Below are 23,690 nucleotides of genomic sequence, written 5' to 3' on the forward strand. Positions count from 1 at the left end.
CTTTATCTGAATCATCTGGTTTGATTATCCCAACAACTCTTCAAAGTAGCTGGAATTATCCATATGATATAGAAGAGGTTCCAAAATGTTAAATAAGCTTCCTATATATCTTGTTAGTGGCCAGCCAGGGCTTGTGGGTTCCTATCATCCCCAACACAAAGGGAGACCAATTTAGGTCGGGTCTCCTAGAGCAATTTCATAGTCCCCTCATCTGAGCCTTCATCTGAACTTTTAGTACCAGAATCAACCCTGGACAGGTCTCTCTTCTTGGAGCAAAGCATAGTACCCCTAAAATCATGATAACAATGCTGTGTTTCAGGTATTGCTGTTGTCTCCATTTTATAGATGAGGAAAACTGAGGATCAAAGAATCATGTAACTTTCTCCAGGTCACAGAGTCCCACTCACACCACTTTTTCTAAATGCAGACCTCATGCTCTACCCATGGTCAAGCTTGCCCCACTTTTTCTCAGGGAGTATTGGTCAGCACTCTCTAAAATTCCCAGATGCTCCCCCACAAAAGAGCCTTCTGAATGCTGGCCAAAGTTGAACACAAAAAGAGAAAGAAAGTAAATTCTCCTTTTTCTGCTCTCTAAAGTGTAGGAAAAGTTGGTTTCAATCCAGTGAAGAACATTTTACCCTCTTTCTGCCAAGAGATATTATCAATGAAAGTATTCAGTGTCTACAGAAAAATCATGGCCTATGAATAGTTTAGCGAACAGGCTTTTTACAAAGATAAAGACTGGCTGTCTATGCTGCTAAGCTCATTTTTGTTACAAAGAGGTAGCCACTAGCCTTTTCTACCTGTTTGAAAAGAAAAATATTTGAGACTAGACATTGGGAATTTTTCATGTTTAGCTGAAAGGCAAAACTGCAAATGTTACCTTTGTGGTGTGAGAATGCAGAGGCCCACCTGGACCTGAGGGTCTCTGAGGCAGGGTGGGTGCTCCTTTTCAGGTGGACAATGCATGAACACCCAGAAATGATTCCATGTGATATTGACCATTACTGAAACAGGATGCAGTTTCTTTGTGCCCCTCAACCATGGCTCATGTTGCTCCTTGTAAAAATGTGCATTGTCATGAGTATTAGGCAATTACTGCCTTCGGGGCCACATGCTTGCCTAGACCTCCCTTGTGAGACAGGAGGGAGGTGAAAGACTGAAGTACTAAGGACCAATCAGAATTTAGCACAGCTTATAGACATCGGAGTCATTGGCAGAGTCAAGATTAATTATGGTTCAACACATGGTGGCTTATAACGGTTAACACTATCGAGACAGGTCAAATCAACAGCTCAGTTGTGCTTTAGCCCTGTATATAAGAGTATGAATTTAGTATTGATGCTGCATTAGAGAGAAGATGATGCCATGTAGAAATAACATTAAATGTTGCTCTAGCAACTTCCATCTTAAAGGCTTAGAGAAGGAATCTTCTGAGCAGCTCATTGAATTTCATGGGAGACTCCGCTGCTATTGCAAATGCTGGTAAAGAAAACCATGAAGGGATGCAGGATGGATAACTGCTTTGGAACAGAGATTGTACAGTTTTCCGGAACATCCTTTGTCCATGTGGGAACCCAATCTCAGTGGCAGGACTTCTGGGTGGATGGACCCAACAGTGCCCATTCTAAGAAGCTGTATATGCTCTGCTGAAGGGCATGTGGGGTGCACAAGAAAAAATGTGCTATCTTTTTTCCAAAGGCATTACCCGTAAAACTTTGGACTATGATAAAAACATTTATCTTCCTCATGCTTTTATTTCCTTCCCCCCAACCCCCCTGTACTTAGCACTGTTAATTAGAAAAAAGCATAGGGATACATTAGGGCTTTTGAGTTATGCAATTCTCTTGCTATTTTTCTTTCCTTCTGCAAGGAAAATCTAATGGAAGTGTCAGCTGTGAAAACCTTATACTTATTTGGATGCATTTCTTCCCATTACTGAATACTTGTTTTCTATAAGGTTACAAACATTACTATTCTATCCCTCCAAATTTATTTTCTCTGCAAATAGCATTGTCTTTCTGTTCTGAATTTGTATATGATTCCATCACTAACTTTTTTTTATTATGGTCAGTTCCTTTAATTCTCGATATTGTGATGTTAAATAACCTAATCAGCAGGTACGGGGAGTAATTGATTTTGTTATATTTAATGTTTATATGTGAAATAACCACAATTTCAATTCAGTTGGTGATATACTAGTCTCATATGATTATGAAATTTTGCTTTCTAGTTAAAAATATTTCACGGTATGTTCACCTTTCCTTTTTTTTGTTGTTGTTTTCTTTTTCAGGCTCAGAAATCCTGGATAGAAAGAGCATTTTATAAAAGAGAATGTGTCCACATCATACCCAGCACCAAAGACCCCCATAGGTAATCTTCCTGTCTATAATGTTAAGAACATGAAGTAGCAATTATACAAAAAACCTACAAGAGTAATCATGACCTGTTGCAAGGGAAACACTGTCAAATTAAATATCTTTTGTTATTGTTTCTGGACATCTTTGAAGCAATCTTATTTATACACACTACATAGTATGTCATGCCTACAATTAAGTCTTACTCTAAGAGCCTATAAAGAAAAACACATATACCATTGTGGAAGGAATTAATCACCATATATAACAGTGGATTATGTTTTTTGTTATGGTTATTGATTTTTCCTTTTAAGTACCTCCTCCAAATGCTTAGTTTGTACCAACACGTTCTACAATAGGAAAAAGAAGAGACTTAAATAAAAGACTCCTAGCAGATTCCTAACTAAACTGTAAACCTTCAGATTCCCATTTAAGCACGTTGTTAGCACCCTACTTACCTTCCTTAGGATCAACAATATATAAGATAAGAAGCATTTGGGATAAAGTAGCATATATATGTCTGAAATGCCTTTATGAATGGGCAATTTAACAAATCAGTTTAAAATATAGACTACAGAGTCTTAGAGACTATCTGTGTAACCTTGTGCAAATTACCTAACCTTCAAAACTACAATATTTCATCTATACAATGGATACTAAATTGTTAGTTTTTAATAAATGGCAGCTACATATTGTAACTATTATTACTAATAGTCATAAAGGTAGTAATAGTAATGTATGAAGGACATTTTCGTGATAGAGCAAAGTTTAAGTTTTCAAATATCTCATGAATATTTTTTCATTGTTTCGTCAAGAACACTTAAGCCTGCAGATTTTTATTCTCAGAATTGGATATTTGACAGCAAATGTCAGTTGGGAACAGACAAGTTCAGTTGTGACTCACATATAAGTGAGATTCCTCATTTAAATGTGCATGTTAAACTTCTTCCCCTCAAAGCTCTTCAGAGACTTTCGTGCTTTGATACATTTGATAGATGGGCTGAGTGAGAAGTAGAAAAATCCACAGAACTTTTGTTTGCAGGTGTCCAATCCTGAACAAAATGCCGGGTACAAAAGAGGTGGATGGAGAAGGGCAGGAGACATATTACAGCTTATACAGCTAAAGGAAAATGGGTAGAGGGGAGAAAAGAAAAGATATGTATATCATGGAAAGCCTGAGTTTACCAATGCCTGATATAGCCACATGGTGGAATTCTTCCTGAGAATTGACTGACAGGTGTTGGCACAGACTGTAGATTTCTCCAGCTGGTTGCCTTAAGTGTGTATCCCAATAGTGACTAATACCAGGGGTTCACTTTAACCTCTTCTGTTATAGGTGTTGCTGTGGGCGTCTGATAGGCCAGCATGTTGGCCTCACCCCCAGTATCTCTGTGCTTCAGAATGAGAAAAATGAAAGTCGCCTCTCACGAAATGACATCCAGTCGGAAAAGTGGTCCATCAGCAAACACACTCAACTCAGCCCTACGGATGCTTTTGGGACCATTGAGTTCCAAGGAGGCGGCCATTCCAACAAAGCCATGGTAATCAGAAAGCCATTCAGTTGCTCCCAAATGCTATCTCAAGTCTCAAGTCCTGCAAAGGGGTGGTTAAGAGCATGAAATTTAGTCTTTGGGCTTAATCTCCACTCTACCACTGTCTGACCAGGTGACCTGCTCTGAGTCCCCTGCCCCTGTGTGTCTCAGCTCATTCTCTATAAAACGGGGAAAAGAAAACTTTCCTCCTGGGATTTTTAAAGTAATTAGTGACTTTTAAATAATTACAGACACAGTGACTCATTATTAATCATTTTAAAATAGCTTTCTATAGTTATTCCCTGTTTATTATGTTATTTTCTGGGTCTCATCCATTAAGACATATTTTTCTAACTCCTTTTTTTACCTCTTTGGTGAGAATGTGTTGTCTTTAGACTTCTGTTTTGTTCTGTTGGTAACTAGCATTTCTCTTAATTCAAAGTAGAAATGATTAACTCCACCTATTTCTTTCCTTGTTCTAAGAGAAATATTGCCATCGAAATTAAGTGCTTTTTCTCCAAGCATCTGTGCTCAGTAATGTTCTCATTAGAAGATTCCACATAAAAAGCATTTTTTTTTGAGTTGGGGAGACTTTAGGAAATATGCAAATGTTACTTCTAAGAGTCGTTGCTTTTAAATTTCACCTTTCATCATGGGCCACTTCCTAGTTAGCTGACAGAATTTGTCCAGCATGTGTTGTGATAATTCTAGATGCTGTTGTCCAACAAGCTTGCTTCTAACTGTTATAAGAGAGAAAACTAGCTGAGGGTGGAGCAGGAGATGGCTGTTCTTAGGCGTGTCATGGAGTTTTTTGAGTCTGGAGGAGAAATTTTGCTTAAAGAAGCATACTACAGACCACAAGGGAAGTCACCTCACATGAATGGCAGTCTAAAAATGTGCAATAAAGCCACTTCTTTCTTCTCTTTTCTCACCTCTCCCTTCTCTGTCTCTCTCCTCTTCCCCTTTCCCTGTCCCCTACTCCTGCCACTGCAGTAATTTCTTTACCAAGAATGGCTGACTGAGCTATTTTAACACTTCTTTTCTATGAAATATAATTCTGAGCTATATATTAAATTAAAACCAGTTCTGGGCCGGGTGCGGTGGCTCACGCTTGTAATCCCAGCACTTTGGGAGGCCGAGGCGGGTGGATCACGAGGTCAGGAGATCGAGACCACGGTGAAACCCCGTCTCTACTAAAAAAAAAAAATACAAAAAAATTAGCCGGGCGTGGTGGGGGGCGCCTGTAGTCCCAGCTACTCGGAGAGGCTGAGGCAGGAGAATGGCGTGAACCCAGGAGGCGGAGCTTGCAGTGAGCCCGAGATTGCGCCACTGCACTCCAGCCTGGGCGACAGAGTGAGACTCCATCTCAAAAAAAAAAAAAAACCAGTTCTGAACTATATTTTATAAAGAAAAATGTGCTGTTTGCAACCTCCAGCAAGGCGTGGGAATACAAAGAATGAGTTAAGTAGTCTTGGCCTATGCAAAACTAAGGGAAATGGCAATCTGTCAACTTCCTTACTCACTTAGATGTATTTGCCCACACAAGATTATTAACTGTCCCCAATTCAGTACAGTCACTGTTGATAGTATGGGATTGACCCACATACAATGTAGATTCTCTGAAACCACGTGTTAAAAGTCATGCAAGTTGTCCCTGTAAGAAAAGTGCTATAAATGAGGATGTGGCTTGCTGGGCAACAATCATTGTAGAGTGGTACACCCAGTGCCTTCACAGGATGCTTGAATACTGCCTGCAAGCCTCGTGTCATTAGTCCAGTAGGCATATGATAAGCCTCTGGTCATCATTTCCACGGTTAAGAGTTAGTGTCAGATATGGAGCACGAATAGGCTTGTAAGTGAGAGCATCCCTCAAAGTTGTCACCTTAGGAGACTCTGATGACCATGATGCTGCCATTGTCCAAATGTGCACTCATCTGCCTTTTGGGGAGTGATTCCCGAAAATTTATAGATCACAAGAGGAAAGCAGTCTGTATTTTCGTCAAATGATAGTTTTAATGGAAAATGAATCAGAAGTACCTGAAATTCGTAAAACCTAGAGGTTAGTCACAAGTAACTTATACTGTTTTTTACAAGTCCAGTCTATTCTATGAAGATAAAATTTTCTACCATTAAAAAATATCTTTTAAAAATGGAGTGTTAGTAGTGAAGTATTAGTATTAGGAGGTTAGAAGCGAAGAATGTAGATTGTGGATTTAGATAATACAAGTTTAACCCAGAACCATCATATAATGCTATGACATGGAGAAAATTACTTAAATTTTCGGAGCCTCAGTAATTGTATTCTGTTGTATAAATGGTTGGTGTTACTGTCATAAGCATTAAATTGGATGACTTATGTAAAGCATTTGGCACAGTGCTGAGCACACAATAGATATAAAATTAATCTAGCTGCTATTAATATTATTAGTACTATCATCACTATTATTTGCTTCAGTCTCTGAAAGAAATTACGAAAACATTTTGACTAAATACTTTGAAAGACACTCATTTGGATGCACATATCTTATATATTATTTTAGAAAGCCAAATTACACTTTTTCAGTTAATGTTTTAAAATTATTCCAGAAGTTCTCACCCCTTAGCCTGGTGGTGGACCACAGCATCTGAAGGCACACTGCATTTTATCTACAGCCTGACTGTCACTAATGGGCTATGTGACAGTTTACTTGGCTTCCTACTGCCTCAGTTTCCTCACTCACTTGTAAAATGAGGATAGTAATTCCTCCTTCATATGGCTGTCTCTAGAATTAAATTAGTCAATTCATGTTAAGCACTTAGAATCTTGTCTGGTGTTAAAGCTGAGCAACTCTTTGCTGTTGATATTCTTCCCACGAAGAGGTAACTTACTGTACCGGAAAGAGAGGCTTTGCGATTAAGATGCATGATCTTGAAGTCAGACAGAACTGGATCTCAGCCTTCACTCTCTCACTGTTTAAATAGAAAGGCTTGAGTAAACCATTTAACTTAGCTGAGCCTCAAGTTTTCGTATCTGTAAAGCAGGCATAGTTGCCTTATTTGATGCTTATGAAGATTAGAGAGCACTAACTGGTATACAGCTAGTGCTCAAGATGTTTATGAAAATAATAACTACTTATAAAAGTAACAAAAGCAGAGTAGTGAAACAGCTTCCTTTACTCCCTGGGAGTTCAGAGATGTGTTAGAATATTTCCATAGGGGTGCCAGGCTGCATAAGTCCGCAATCAACTCTGTTCCAGTGAATGGCATTGGTGACAGGCACTGGCAGGAGGGTGGGTCCAGGACACCAGCCCATCACTGACAGAGATCTGTGGTCTGTGGATCACCACATCACGTACTTAGATTTCCACTTTCAGTCAACCTCCTGTATCTACTCACTCCAGCAAAACAGTAAGTGAGACACTGTTACACCTCAACAATTGAACAGCTGCCATGGGTGTGCTATTACAGGGGACAAAACCAAGATCCCTTCTCATTATATGACTTTCCTTTTTGTGATTATTTTTTCTCTTCTTGGAAAATTGTAGTGCATTTGACAGACCCTAAGAACTCTGGAGACTGAGATGCCAAACGAGTTTATTAAAATATGTGTCCTTCATAGTATTAAAATAACTTGTGCAATTGCTTTCAGAATCTATAGCAAGTAATGATAACGACAATAATAATAGCAACTAAAATTTATGGAACATCTACCACATCCCTGGCGCTGTGCCAAGTACTTACCTATGATACCTTGTTTTATGTTTATAATAGTAGTACTGTTATTCCTACATGACAGAGTAACCTACTGCAGCCCTTAATAGTTCAGTAATTTCTCCATATCGCAGAGCAAATATATACTGTATGTATATTACAATATTTCACAGTGGAAAGAAAGACTCGAAGAAGTCCCCACTGTGCTCCACAGAGGGGACACATATAGACACTGGATTTGACAGCCCTCCTGAGGCCCCACATGGCTCTATGGAACTTAGAGTTGTCTGTTGGTGATCAGATTAGACAAGGTCAGCTATATACTTTGTGGAACCCAGTACAAAATGAAAATGTAGGGTCCTTGCAGGGACAGAGAAATCAATCCTCCCTTCCGATAGCTGGCAGCCCCAACTCTCAGTGGATGGGTAACCCCTGCCATGGGATTGCCACCTTTACACTGGGACATGGCTGGTATCTAAGGCAGGTGAGCCTCTGCCAAGTTGGCCATGAAACACAGCATGGTTTTGCCAGCCCAAGACAGAGAAGGCTGCTCCCTTATCATTACCCTGAAATGCTGCAAGGTACATACTCACCCCTGACCTTCCCCATCCTGGAGAGGCAGCAAGAAGGTAGGACCAGGGACCACCTGTGAACTCAAGCTTCAAGACTCCACTGTCCCATTGGACTTCATTTACTAAACACAAATTCAAGGATAAAATTATTAAGAATTTTAAGACAGCAAGTGCACAGCAATGGACCCTAAGCACTGGCCTCCTGAATAGTGTGACTATGTTGGTCCCACGCCCACGAAGCTGGCTCTGAGGCTAGGTTTCAGAGGTTATGGCTGCCCTAGATGGCCTCAGAGCTGTCACTATGAGAGTAAACCTTTCTTTCTTTCTGAGTCTAATCAGCCAAATGAGAACCAATTTACCTTCTTATTACTACTGAATATTTAACAAGTGGAAGTTCCAGCTATTCATCCAGACATAAATAAGCATTTTGTCCACTTTGAAAACTTGCCCTTCAATTATTCTGATTCTTCTGTCTAGACCAAGGGGTGGAGTTGTCCACAGGTCAGGGGTCTCATTTTATCTGGCAGGATAATTGTTTTGTGCCAACCTGTTCCTTCTTTACCTCTTATCCTCTCAAACAAACTGGCACACAGTTTGTAGAGAGGGAAAATCAGCAACCACCGTCTGTTAAAGAGTGCCAGTCTTTGCATGGGGAAGGCATGGTTAATTTTTCACTAAGATTTAAGTCAGATTGGCCAACTGATTTAATATGCCTTGGGTCCCCTGCCTCTAACAAGAATACTTGAAAGTTGAAATGATTTTTAACAAAGTGGTCAAAAAACTCTACAGGAAGATTGATTTTTATTAACTTTTGAAGCCAAGTTGAAGACCTTGTGTTGCCAATGTGGTCTGCACATAATATGAGACACTCTGCAGGAGTTTGGGTAGAGGATAAAGTTGGAGAAAAAGAGAATCATAATCATTATTACAATGTTGCAGGCCATGTGAGCCACATCTCTGCTCAGGAGGGCTCTGTGTATCTGTTTTATCATGCAGGCAGTACAGCAATGTGTCACAGAGCTTAAGCCACCTTAAGACACTTGAGAGATTGAATGCAGCGATTCACAACTTGCAAACTTTTGAGATAAGCACACTAATACCTATGTCCAAGGTTTACTTCCAAGAGAGTCTCATTCACTGGTCTGGCATAGACCCTGGGCATCCAGAGTTTTTAAAAAATTACTCAGGTTATTCTACTGTTCAGTCAGGCTTAAAAAACACTAACTAATCTGAGCCTAGAGAAGTTAAATTATTTTCCCAGAGTCACACACTTATTTAACAACATAGTTCTTGAGCCCAGCCTCCTCAGGACTCCTGTCAGTTCTGTTTCTTCTCTGTTGTATGCACCTAGCACAGGCTATATTAGATGTTTTGTTGGGAAATATATATGTGGGTAATTGAAAGGAAGCTAATTATTATTATGTTTCTAGCTATTGATAAGGAAACTTTGTAATAGATTCATAAAGTCACTATTGTTTAATGAGGTTGATGAAACTCAAAAGCTGTGAGCAGGAAGGGATCTTCGTAAACTTACATCCTAGATTCACAGAACCATTTTCTGTGCCTTTTCAAGTACTTTGTACTGTTCAGTCCTCCATTCCCAGGCTTGACAGGCCCCCATAAAATCACAATGAAACCAGCACTTGACAGAGAAAAATTGTGACACAGGAAGAAGACGTTCAAAGCTGACAGAACTGAGGGATTCTGACTTCCTGTTAAGTACCAAGCCACATCCTACCAAATTGCAAGCCCCGGAAAGCTATTCCCAAACAACCAGAAGACCCTGCAGTTCACTCAGATGCCCCATAAATGTCAGAACATAGAGACAAAGCGAGAAGATAGTAAGAGGCAAAAGCTCTGGTTTAGGCATTATTTTACTGGAATGGAATCCAGGTAGCTTTCTAGGACCCTCTACAGAGCAACAAGAAGATGAACCCATCAACCAACATAGTATCATTTCTCAAAGACTCTTCTACATCTGGGGCTCACGCCTTACATTATTTAGGGAAGGAAGCAGTGTTGGACTTGATTACAGACAGAATCTTATTTTCTTGCTAATCATCTCTTCCAATTAATGCTGAGCTGATTTGTGGGCCAGGTAAATAAGTGTAACCTAATTAAGGACTTGTATTTAAACCTCTCAAGTCACCCACGTAATTCTCTTTAGGTTTTCCCTTGCTATTTACGCTCCTTATTAAATTAGGTTGAGCCCCTTATTATAATCTTCATATGATTTAGATAATTATTTCTAGCCCTCATTTTCACACTTAAAGCTCTAACTATAGAGCCTGCCAGAGGAGGAAAGCCTTATTCTCTGGGCGTTGTGGGTGTGAGGTGAAAGGGAATGTGGGGATTTAAGGGGGAGATAACAGGCAGGGGGAGGCTGTCAGCAGCATGACATCTACAAGCTTATGCTCTTAATATCCTTTAGGATTGAATTTGAGATTTTAAAAATTGCCTATCTTTGCAATATGCAGATTTTATCTGGGAATCATCACTGATTGGCACACACCAAGTAGGAAATTAAATGAGTCCCACTTCACAAAACAAAATAGCTAATCAATAGGCTGTGGCTAACCAAGCAGCTTTACATACACATGGTAAGGTTTTGAGAGGTTTTGTAATTGTTCCATTGATTTTCAGCTTCTACCTTGTAATCTCAAGACCACTGAACAGGCAGTACCTTTGGAAGGTTTTTCTGAAACTGAGAATAAAACTAGAATTTATCAGTTATATTTCTGATCCTAATCATAGATCTACAGAGAAGGAAGAACCAATTCTCGTCCAAGAAACCATCCTATCTTTGCATCTAGAAAATGTTATGCTAAATAATTCTGGCAGAAAATTCATACACTACCTCCTGTGACTAGTTCATATGCTTACTGGAGTTTTATATTATTTCTAAACCTTGGGTTGTGGCTTGTCAGCATCCATCCCCTGTAAGTACCTGATATCTCACATTGAGACATTGCAAAAACAATGTGGAATAAATTACAATGACACCTCCACTTCCAGAGTTTTCTGGGTCATCAAACTAGGGATTTGATGACAGTTAATGTGATTCTAAATATTTTCTAAGGATATCTTTTGTCTATTAAACCATCATAAGCATTAAACTCTTGCTGCAAAGCAAAAGGCCCCATGGACTTGGAAAGCTGATATTAGCAAAATTGCCTTAGCAGTCTCAAGCAACATATTCTGTTCAGCCACAGCTTTAATTACAAGTGCCCATTTTAAAGGTACCTACAGAGAGTTAGGAAATGAAATGGTGCTTGTTACATTTCTCAAACAGAAAGGAAAATGGGGCAAATTTTCCACTAGAGTCTTGGAAGAAAGGCATTAAAAGTATTGTTAGAATAGATTTAGCAATGATAGTTCCATTTTTCAGAACACTACGTAACAAAAACCAGGTGATCACTTCCAAGAATTAAAGATGGCCTTACAGTAGAAGGAGGTGGACCTGTCATTTAATATTTCCAGGAGTAGCCAGATTCATTGTTCTGCAGTTCCTTTACATTTTCATTGAAACAGCAGGGCAAATTTACTTGGGTTAAAATTTAGGCGTAAAGAGGTGACTGATGAATTTTCAAAGGCAGATTGCTCTGCCAAAACTCACATTGAGAATGCCAAAGGAAGATTATTATTATTTTTTCTTAATGAAACAGCCCATCTTTTCTATGCAGTATGGTTGCTGCCCCACCCACCAACCAGCCTTTGCCTACTGTGGGTTTGATGAAGGGGAAAGGTTTGGTTTGTGACACCAAATCGGTGCAGAGCGAAGCCATGATAAAGTTGAGTTCTGCTTTGATAGGCAAATAGTAACATTTCTAATGATGAAGCAGTCAGAGTGGCTTTAGTAAAAAATGCAATAAGTCACCTGCTAAGCAAAAAGACCTTTGGCACCAGGCAGAGCAAAAACTTGAGAATTTTAGTTACTGAAGGCCTCTGCCATTTGAATGAAAGAAAATCTCTAGTTTTCTATTTATAGTCTCACAGAATGTCATGTCTAAATTTGTTGTTTGGAACTCAAAATACATTTTCTCATGAAAATCATGCTGATGTACTGGCCTCCAAGGTAACTAAGAATAGATCAAAAAGTACAATTTCAACCAGAACTAGCCTCTAGTTCATACAGAACATTCTTGAGATGTTATTCTGATTGTCATTAGCACATCACAGGGCCTTCCTGCTGCCAGGCAGTGAAGCTAATGACAGAAAGAGAAGAGATAGGTAATTCCAGCCATGTGTAACTTATTTGAGACCGGTTTATCTCTTGAAATGATAAATTGGGGAACTAAAGGCCATGGATGAAGAAAGGATTGGGTAGCCCAAACAGGTACTTTTAGAAAGATAAACACCTGCACCAGTCACTCCCCAGATAACTCCGAGGTGAAAAACAAAGTTATTTTGAAAGGCATACTGAAGCGCTAAAGGCAAGTTACTTGGACCTGTTATACCCAGGAGTCATATATAAGGTGAATGTGACCTTCATTCAACTTGCATTTATTGGTTTTTCCACCATACGTGGTATGTTCCACAATTTAATCCACACAGTGTCCTATGAGGTCGTCAGGATCACCCCTGTTTAACAACAGAGGATGCTCAAATTGCCAAAGGACTTGCAATGCCGCTTTCTGACACTCAAGTGTCATGCTGCTTATGTTTGAAAAATCTCTAAATGGGAGCACCACATTAGAGTAATGCTCAGGGGACAAAACTGAGCATGCTCATTAGGAAGACTTCTTGTTATTTGTAAGGTAAGCCCTTTGCAATTAATAGACTCACAAGTGACAGTCAAAATTGCCGATCTTGACAACCAAAATAGCTCCTAATTTCAAATCATATTGACTACTTAATAGGAATTGATTAATTGCTCTGGGCACGTCCATTTATGAGCGTGGAGCTGCTGACTCAGCACATGAGTTAACTGCTGTATTAAAGCACCTGGAGGGCTTACAAAAGGAACTGATCTTTATGAGCATAGGAATATCATTTAAAAATGAAAATCCTCAGATAATCTCAAAGTGTTTTATCCCTTGGTTTTAATTATCCTCTTATCTACAAAACCATGTACCTGTGTTGCTAAATGGTGACAGCCAAAAATGAAAAAAGTAGCAAATTAATTCACTTAAATGCTTTATTTATATCTTGCCTTTTATTCTCCAAGAGAAGGGCACAATAAATCACAAATAATGGGCAACATCCAAGGGCCGGAGCCACCCGTTGTTTGTGCTACTTGCATGATTCTAGATAATTAGGTGTGTTATACAGTTAACCAAATGTTCCTTTGTGTAAGAATTAGTACTGGTCAAAAGAGGTTAGGTAATTGAGGATACTTTGAGTAGCTTGTCAATTGCTGCATTTTCATATTTATTGTGGCCTTACTAATTCTTCCAGTACTTCCTAAATCTTCCTTTGGATTTTCATGTAAAATACTGAGCGCTCTTTCTTTGACCAAATAACAAACACAAAACACATCATCTGGGATGTTTGGTCTGGGGAAAAGTTATCATTCTCACTGTTCATGTGGTACCTGGGGAGCTGGTTAGAACTGCAGAGGCCTAAGCCCTACCCCAGATGTATTGAATCAGAGCCTATATTTTTGACAAGGTCCCCAAGTAAGTTCTGTGCACATTAAAATTAGAGAAGCACAGCCCCATCTAGAGCCGCCAGTGTTAACAGTAGCTTCAATAATGAATTAAAGGATTGTTGAATAACTAGCTCTGATATTTCAGTCACTCACCTTCCCTGGGTCTCTGTATCCTCATTTGAAAAGCAAAAGAATAGAATGGATTCTTTTGAAGAGTCCCATGATTGCCAAGATATCTCTAAACTCTGTTTTCTTTCCAAGACAGTGACTACTTCATAGCCAGTGCTGAAAGACTTACTAAAGAAAAAAAGACATGGTCAGGTCAAACACAGTCCCTCTCCTCAAAGCTCTTGCAACGTAGGGAGATAAAATTGACACATGGGAAAAACAACCAGAAAAAAAATATGTATCACACTGGGTTTAAGACTTATATTGCATCAGCCTGAACTTGCATTCTCAGGAAAAGTCATGTTGGATGAAACAAAGGCCTTTGAAAGATGAGAATGCTTTCTGTAGATGAAAGGGGCGAGACTGCATTATCTAGGACTAGGAGGGGGAGCAGCACTGGCCAAATGCAGGGAGAAGTGAGGAAAGCCTCAGAATTGGCAAGATTATGTCAAGTTACAGGGGATGCTGAGGGCAAGAATGGGGAGTTTACATCTAATAGAAGAATTTTAATTGAGAAATAATACGGTCCAAAAGGGATTGAAGAAAGAAATCTGCCTGTTGGTGTCTCATAGAGAGGTCAGTAGGAGGCTGTTTCTGTAATTCAAATGGACATCCTTATTGTAAGAATACATTCTTAAAATGGCAACTGAAGAAATAGAGAAAAGGAGCTGGTTGAGAGCACTGTTTTGATAAGTGGACCATTAGGATTTGGAGACTGATTGGTCATAGGTAAACGAAAAGGAGAAGTACAGAGAGACAGAGCCTTTTACACCTTTGAGGTAAAGAGAAAGGGCCCCTGGGGTCAGACCTGGGCTGTGAGCACTCTCATACTAGCATAGTGAACTTGAGAACATGATGGATTCTTTCTGTTCCCATCGGTAAAATGTGGGTGAAACCAACATCCCTGTTGTTGGGAGGAGTATGTGAGAAGGTACAAGTAGAACACACAGCATGCATGTGCTTGGTGCACAGTAAATACACAAGGTTCTTGTATTCTGGTTATTTTGTTGTTCTTGTTTTTTTGGGACTTTTTTTTTCTCTTTTTTTTTTTTGGAGTTGGAGTCTCGCTCTTGTCGCCCAGGCTGGAGTGCAGTGTTTCAGTGGCGCGATCTCAGCTCACCGCAACCTCTGCCTCCTGGGTTCAAATGATTCTTCTGCCTCAGCCTCCCAAGTAGCTAGGATTACATGTGCACACCACTGCACCTAGCTAATTTTTTGTATTTTTAGTAGAGACAGGGTTTCACCATGTTGGCCATGCTGATCTTGAACTTCCGACCTCAGGTAATCTGCCTGCCTTGGCCTCCCAAAGTGCTAGGATTACAGGCGTGAGTCACTGTGCCTGGCCGGAATTTTTTTTTTCTTAGTAAAGTAATTGTGAGCAGTGAGAAAAATGTGAAGAGAGCCCACGAGTAGTGTGACCTCACCTACTGTCTCTTTCTTCATCTGTAAGATGGGGAGCTGGGATCAAGGGGATCTCTTAGGTCATTCATTCATTCACTCTCTTGATTGCTTACTAGCTGAGTAACAAACATTCCGTGATAATGAACACAGCTTTGTATGGGTTAGGCTACTTCAAAAGATATTTCAACATATTGAGTAGTTCTATTGGTCTTTTCCAGTGAGCTGCTCACCTGATCAATAAGTAGACCCTTTTCATTTCTTACTGTTATATTGTATGTATAACTATGGAAGCCCTAAAGTAAATTATTTATCAAGGGAGGCTTATTCCTAAAAATGAATTTATTTATTACCAATTAGTATGAATAATTGAACTCCATAATATGTCACTTAGCTAGTTAAGCTTGCTGAAATTATTACACAATATCTGTATTAATTTAGTATGAATTGTAATCTCCCTTCACACTATGTGAGTTAATAATGTATGCATATCTATTCCCAGGTACTAACTATGGCTCTGGATCTCACAGCATGTTTGTGCCTGGTGCACAATAAATATACAAGTTTCTTGTATTCTGGTTATTTTGTTGTTCTTGTTTTTTGGGATTTTTTTTTCTTTTTTTTGGAGACAGAGTCTCCCTCTTGTTGCCCAGGCTGGAGTGTAATGGTGCAGTGGCTAGCTGAAATGTATAGGTGCAGATCTACATGGAGAATTTTGGGGTTCCAAAAGCCACAATCATAGCAACTCAGAAATGTTAGGAATTACTCTGTAGTCTTGCAAGAGGCAAATAATTTTAGGAGTATTTTTATACTTTAGATGCTTTTCTATGTTTAAGAAAAGTGTAATTTATATCTCACCTTAGGAGAACATAAGTCCACATTAAATTGGGGTTCTTTAAAATGATATGTTAAAGTTGATAAATAAGAGAACAGTAACTTGAAAAGCAATTTCTTAACATGTCTCACACTAAAGCATTCTTGGTTTGTATAGTTTGGAAGCCTTGCAAGTCCCAGTTCTACTTTATTTTACTAAATAACCTGTTCTGGAATTAGTCAAAATGAAATAAATTCAATTCAGCAGAACCCCCAAATTTTAACTATTCAAGTCGCTAAACCACACTACTCAAGTAGCAGTGTACAGGCACAGCAAAAATGTTATTCTTTCATCTTTATCTTAAACCACTTTACTGAGGTATGACTGGCATGCAAAAAGCTGAAAACAGTTAGTATACGCAACTTGATGAGTTTGGAGATATACCAGGGAAATCAGCACAATCAAGGCCATAAGCTTACCCAACACCTCCAAAGTGTTCTTCTGTCCCTTTATTTATTTATCCTTTTCTTTATTCTTTTATTTTATAGCATTCATTATAAATATTTCTTATAAAGAGACTCTCAATGAAGATTTTTAAAAGAAGCTTTTACTTAAGAAATTCCTCTGTTTGCCTCTGATACTCCAGTACCCTCTCTTCTGCCTGAATGCTCCTTGTGTGGCACAAAAGTACACATTGGTGAAAATTTCTGTTGATAGATAGCTGAAAGTTTTTGCCCTCTGCATGAGAGTTGGTGCACAAAAGATGCCATTTTTCATATTGTAAACTCTAGTCAAATTCTAGTGATATAATGTACTTAGCTAAAATTGTCAACATTTACTCTGTATTCTGGAATCTTTTTTTGCTAGATAAGTCAAATCAATATAGAAACAACTGTATTGGATGCCAACACTTTGGATTTCTGGCATATATGTTCAGGAAACTTTAGCTCTTTGGTATCTCTTGATGATGCAGCTTATTTTATTAAGCTGCTTTCATATTCTGCGTGCTTTTGCCTCATGTTTCAGCTAAATATATTTCAAATATATTTTAACGAAAGAATAGAGAAACAATTTTTGAGGCTTTGAAACAATGGGGTTTTCCAGACCCAAAAGTATGGCAGTAAATTGTCATCTCCTGGATAATCTTATTTATAAATTGAAAAGCATATGTTTGTATGATTACATGCAGGCATATTCATTTTGTGGTTATGCAACTTCAACATTCATACTTAAATTCCAGAATTAATAATTTTCCCTTCTTTCCCACACAACATAGGCTTTAGAATGCCATAACTCTAATTGTTACCATTCATTTATATGCTGTATTGTCTAGTGCTTTAGTTCTATCACTTTCCACCGTAAATTAGATGTTATTTTATATTATATACCCAATACTTTTTAAGATTTACCTTATATTAACTAATATCTTAGTTTATCTTCCTACCTTACAACCCAGATCATCCATTTTGGATCATGTAAGTCCTGCTTCCTATATATATTTTAAAACTTCCTTCAGGCCACGCGCAGTGGCTCACGCCTGTAATCCCATCACTTTGAGAGGCCGAGGCGGGCAGATCACAAGGTCAGGAGTTCCAGACCAGCCTAGCCAAGATGATGAAACCCCATCTCTACTAAAAATACAAAAAAAAAATGGCTGGGCCTGGTGGTGGGCACCTGTAGCTGTAATCCCAGCTACTCGGGAGGCTGAGGCAGGAGAATTGCTTGAACCCAGGAGGCAGAGGTTGCAGTAAGCCGAGATCATGCCATTGTGTTCCAGCCCAGGCGACAGTGCAAGACTCTATCTCAAAACAAACAACAACAACAACAAAAACAACTTTCTTCAGTGAAGGTGCCTAGAAGTAAACTCTGTCAGTTTTGGCAGTATGAAAATATCTATAATCTGCTCTCATTTTTAAAAGACAGTTTTGCTGAATATGGAATTCTAGATTGACAGGTAATTTCTCTTGACACGTGGAAGGTTCTGGCTTCAGGTGTCTATTGTTGCTGTTGAGGAGTAGGTCTTCAGTCTAATGACTATTCTTGGTACGTGATCTGTCTTTATTTCCAGCTACTTCTGAGGAATTTCCCATCCCTTTGGTGTTACGTGTGATGAGTATGTAAGTGAGGTTTCTTTTCATTTATCCTGCTGGAATTCACTGAACTTTCTGCATCTTAGAATTGGTATCTTTCTATAATTCTGAGGAATACTCAGCCAATATTTCTTCCAATATTTCCTCCTCCCCATCATCTCTTTTACTTCTATCTATAATTCTGATTATCTCCTCCAAGCTCCTTTATTTTCCTTTCGTGTTTTCAAATCCTTTGTTTTCCTGGCTGCATCTCATTTATTTTCTGGATCTATTATCATTATATCTAATATGTAATTTAACTTATCCATTTTAATTTTCATTTACTTATTACATTTTAATTACTAGAAGTTCTGTTTGGTTCTTTTCAGATGTATATATATATGTATGTATATGTCATTTTTTAGTTTCTTGCTCCTTACTCTTATACTCAATCATCTCATTTATGCTTTTTAACATATTAACAGTTATTTTATAGCCTGTATCTGATCGTTTCAATGACTTTGAGGATCTTATTTTGGTGCCTGTTGTTTCTATTGGTTCTCATTCATGCTGCCTTATTTCCTGTATAATTTATTTTATGGTTTTACTATGAAATACTTATTTCCCCATGAGAATTATTTCAGGCATGGATTGATGACATATTCTTCCCCAGAGAACCTGCATTTACTTCTACCAGTTATCTGGAACCATTGTCCGGCCAGAACTATTTAACATTAAACACTGCTTGGCAATTCTTAAACCAGATTGATAGTGTGAATATAGACAAGGCCTGTGTGGGGGCCTGATTGTGTTTAAAAATAATCAGAGGGGAAATTTTTTCCTCATTTACCTATAGTCAAGGTTGAGGTAGGCAAGTTTTCTTGCCATCTTCTTCTGTACATCAGGCTTATGTAGTTTTTTTTCTTTCTTATACTTGAGGATGAGCCCTTTGAAGTGTACCAGCCCTATGTGGGATCCCATATTAAACTCTCCCATAAAATCATTCAATTCCCCCCTGCGTGCAACCATTAAATCAGATGCTTTAGGTCTTCCAGGGTTTAGGAAAGACACTCAGGGTCAAATCCTGCTTTGGTACTCCCTAACCTCCTGAGGTTCTAAACTGCTTCTTTGTTTAGGAGTCTCAATAATTCTTTTTTTTTGTGCCTGCTCAGAAACCTATTTCAAAGGACTTTCTATATTTGCCCAGTTTTTCAGTTGTTTCTAGCTAGAAATTGAAGTTTTTTGTTTGTTTGTTTGTTTGTTTGTTTTTTGAGACGGAGTCTCGCTCTGTCGTCCAGGCTGGAGTGCAGTGGCGCAATCTTGGCTCACTGCAAGCTCCGCCTCCTGGGTTCACGCCATTCTCCTGCCTCAGCCTCTCCGAGTAGCTGGGACTACCAGCGCCCGCCACCACGCCGGGCTAATTTTTTGTATTTTTAGTAGAGACGGGGTTTCACCGTGGTCTCGATCTCCTGACTTCGTGATCCGCCCACCTCGGCCTCCCAAAGTGCTGGGATTACAAGCGTGAGCCACCGCGCCCGGCCGAAGTTTTTACATAATTACATTGAGACCTAAATGAGTATCTATATATATATGGTTATATACATATTTATTACTGCATATATTTATAGTATTTCATTTATATAGACTTATTATAATTTTATTTCCAGTTGCATCTGGTCACACCTTGATATTTGCTATACACTCAAATTTTCAACTATTCTTCAAGAATAGTTGTCCTGCTTTTTGTTACTTGTCGTCTTTAAAAGATAGAGTAACATTACATTTGGTATGCAGTTGTTATAGCTATAAATAAATGTAATTCACTATTACCTTATTTTAAAATTCTCATTACATTATGTATAACTGTAGAATCTTTCAAATCCTCTCAAAATAATAGGGTCACAGAAATAATAATATGTGCATCTAGTTAATATAAAGAGATATGAAAAATATTAGAAACATTTGAACTGTTGTACACATGTAAAGGGTGGTGAAATATAAATATAATTTCCTTTGAGCAAAGAACTCAGTCTGGGAAAAGTCATGCTTGCACAACATTTTAGAAAATCTAATCATTTCAAAATGAATTATCATAATTTCAAGAAAGCCTTTAAAAATACGAACTCTATCTAATGAAGGCTCTTTTGATAAAGCAAATGATCACCCCTTTTAAAAAAATCTGATTTTATATAAGACATTTTTGTCACATAACTACACATATAATTGCAATCAGTAAAGATAACCAGCCTTAGCCAATCCTGCCTTGTCTCCCTAATTTATGTCCTTTCTTCTTCCAGTATGTGCGAGTATCTTTTGATACAAAACCTGATCTCCTCTTACACCTGATGACCAAGGAATGGCAGCTGGAGCTTCCCAAGCTTCTCATCTCTGTCCATGGGGGCCTGCAGAACTTTGAACTCCAGCCAAAACTCAAGCAAGTCTTTGGGAAAGGGCTCATCAAAGCAGCTATGACAACTGGAGCGTGGATATTCACTGGAGGGGTTAACACAGGTAATTGCAAGTGGAACAGAGAAAGTCAGCATAGGCCATGAGAATGTTGTGCCTGATATAATTTTCTGCTAAGGTTAATTATCTCTATATCACCCCACTTCATCCCTACCCATGGGTCCATGGTTGCTGGTTATCTCTCCCTCCTTTATCTAAATGAGAACTGTAAAGTTATTTCTTAACCAAGAAGAATTACTTACACATAAGAAATGGGTTGGGATATTTAATAGTTGACTATACAGAATTCATAAACATGACTAATGGAAATTCACAGTATATTTTTAAATAGCTCAAGTTGCCAATAATTCTTTAAGGAATGACTTCTGCTTTAAATTGGAAGCCCTACCTCTGTCCTTTACACAATTTCAAGTTTGGTGCCAAATAGCTTTAATTTTTGCAAAATGATGTTTCCATCTGGGACATAAAGGCAAAGTCTAGGGCATTACATGTTTATTGTTTAAAATATTTTATTAACTCCTCACTGTGCCAATAGAAGACACACCTCACTCTGAATTCCAAAGAATTTTTCCTTCTTGCCATCTATATTGTGATACAGATGCATTCTCAAATCAATTCTTACTGGCCCACCCTATAGTTAAGTGCTTATTTACAGAACGTTTTTGATGTGCACCAGATAATGGAATGGATGCCTGTAAATGTTTTTGGCACATTCCCCCAGCCTGAAGTCTGAGGTGCCAATTGGAAATGCAGAGGTAATGTTGAAATAAGTTAGGCAAACTTATTACAAGCCCCAAAGTCTGTACATGTGGATACATTCGTAGTTAATGGAATATTCTAAACATAACTCTGGACCAGTTAGTTTTAAATAACACTTTATCTCGGGCCAGGTATGGTGGCTCATGCCTGTAATCCCAGCACTTTGGGAGGCCAAGGCGGGTGGATCACCTGAGGTCAGGAGTTCAAGACAAGCCTGGCCAACATGGTGAAACCCTGTCTCTACTAAGAATGCAAAAATTAGCCCAGCGTGATGGTGGGTGCCTGTAGTCCCAGCTACTCAGGAGGCTGAACCAGAAGAATTGCTTGAACCTGGGAGGTGGAGGTTGCAGTGAGCCGAGATCGTGCCACCACACTCCAGCCTGGGCAACAAGAGCAAAACTCTGCCTCAAAAAATAAAAATAACACATTATCTTAATGTTGTTTAATTTTGCATTTGTAGTTTGGATGCTGTTTGAGTAAGACCTACACTGAGAATTCTCTTAAATACCTAGAATTTGTGAACATTCTGCACACAGCTACATAAGGATATTTCAGTGATGAAGTCTGCAGACTGCTCATGTTCAATGTTATTATGTGAAATTCTGATTCAGCCCATACACTGCCATGATCTTAGAATGACCTGCTTAGCTCTTTACTCCTTATCCTGTAGTAATCAAATATCTGCAGAGCAATTTTTCTTTCAGTGACTGTTCAGGTTTGGAGCTCCATGTTTCCCTCTCAACTAAGCAGGCCTCATTGGCTTGTGATTATTGTCTATTGCATTTCTGTCACATAGAGACCAACTCAAAGGGTTCTACAGGTTCAAAAGAAAGTCTTACCAATGCTCTATTTCTAAGAACTTGGAATATTGTTTACTGTTTTTGTTCTTTTATAAAATGCATTCAATATCAAAAGAAGAATTTATAGCCTACATGCTACAAACCCGAGAGTTCATCTCTGCCTCACTCCAGGCTTAGTGTTCAATCCAATACCCAAAGTGAGGTTCTTAACGATAAAATGTTAAAGTTAGGTAAGAGGTATTGATAGAATTGTGCAGACAGATGAGCATACCATAAAGTTAAACTTCTTGTCCAGGGCTGGCCCTGAAAGGAGTTTTGTACTGGAAACAATTGGAAACAATTTAATACCAATATTCACAGCCTTATTTTGGGGAGTTTTGTTTTGTTGTTTTTTGGTTCGGGTCTGTTTTTTGTTTGTTTGTTTGTTTGTTTTACCAGTTCTCTCAGAAGATTCATGGATAAGATAATAAGTGAAAATTATATTCTTTCCAACACTCTTGAATAGCTTAACATGATTAATGGCCATTTACACTGTTTTGTTATTTGCGTTTTAAACAGTGATTCTTTCTGTTTCATCTTATGAATATTTCAGTATTGAGTTACTTAAATACACATGTCTTTTCCCATGATTAAATTGCCTGATGTGTTTCATGTGTTTAGTTAGTTTAGTGCGCAGTGTCTGAGCCCTTCCTCTAGTCTAGCCCCTGAGGTGTAGGGAGATGAATAAGGCACTGACCCTCCAAATTTCCTCTCAAACAGTTTTACTGTTAGAAGAGACATCTTCACATATAATTATGAATCATTGCAGAACATGTTAAGTGACATACTGAGCTATTCAAAATTGACAAACTGCAATATGTTCAAATGGAGAAGAAATCAAATCCAACTCAACATTCATATAGGAAATGGCACTAGGTATAAATTTTTCCTGGAGAAATGGGTGGAATTTTGATAAGCAGAAACATCTTTTCTTAGAGGATATATCTTATATGTCTTCCTATAAAAATGAACATTTGAGAGGGAGGTTAAGAGAATTAGAAATTGCGTCTTCTTTAAATGATTTTTAAAAAAGGTAAGAGTTATGCTGCCTAACATCTTGTAAACTGAATTTTCTCACCCTTAACTATGATGGGGAAGGTCATTTTAACAGAAGAGGAAAATAATTAGAACGGTGAAGATTAAAAGGTGTGTCTATATATTTTAACATAAATTTTCCACAGAATAATCCAACATTGTCTTTATGAGTAGGTTCTCATACAGGTTAACAAAATCTCAAACTAAGTAACTCATGTCTTTGAATGAATTTAACTCATATACAGACTGTGGTGTAGATTTAACATACCATTATACATGGTGCTTTTAACATGACACAGTCAAGCTGTTGGTTCCTAATCATGCTAACAAATTATTATGCTTATAAGAAAAAGAGTTTCTAGTTTAAAAAATTGTATTTATTCTTTTTATAGACATTGAGT

The 23,690-nt window shown here is 38.4% G+C and overlaps 1 protein-coding gene across 16 annotated transcripts in view; it reads left to right on the forward strand.

Annotated features, from left to right (window-relative positions):
• The window catches only part of TRPM3 (transient receptor potential cation channel subfamily M member 3), a 920,678-nt gene that overhangs the window by 596,870 nt on the left and 300,118 nt on the right, over positions 1–23,690 (forward strand). For all 16 annotated transcript variants that reach the window (XM_030810005.1, XM_030810016.1, XM_030810007.1 and 13 more), the window contains exons 2-4: positions 2,294–2,373; positions 3,694–3,898; positions 20,488–20,701. In XM_030810005.1, the coding sequence (XP_030665865.1) occupies positions 2,294–2,373; positions 3,694–3,898; positions 20,488–20,701 (499 nt within the window). The remainder of the gene's footprint in view (positions 1–2,293; positions 2,374–3,693; positions 3,899–20,487; positions 20,702–23,690) is intronic.

The sequence above is a fragment of the Nomascus leucogenys genome, chromosome 1a (genome assembly GCF_006542625.1).
Source record: "Nomascus leucogenys isolate Asia chromosome 1a, Asia_NLE_v1, whole genome shotgun sequence".
NCBI lineage: Eukaryota > Metazoa > Chordata > Mammalia > Primates > Hylobatidae > Nomascus > Nomascus leucogenys.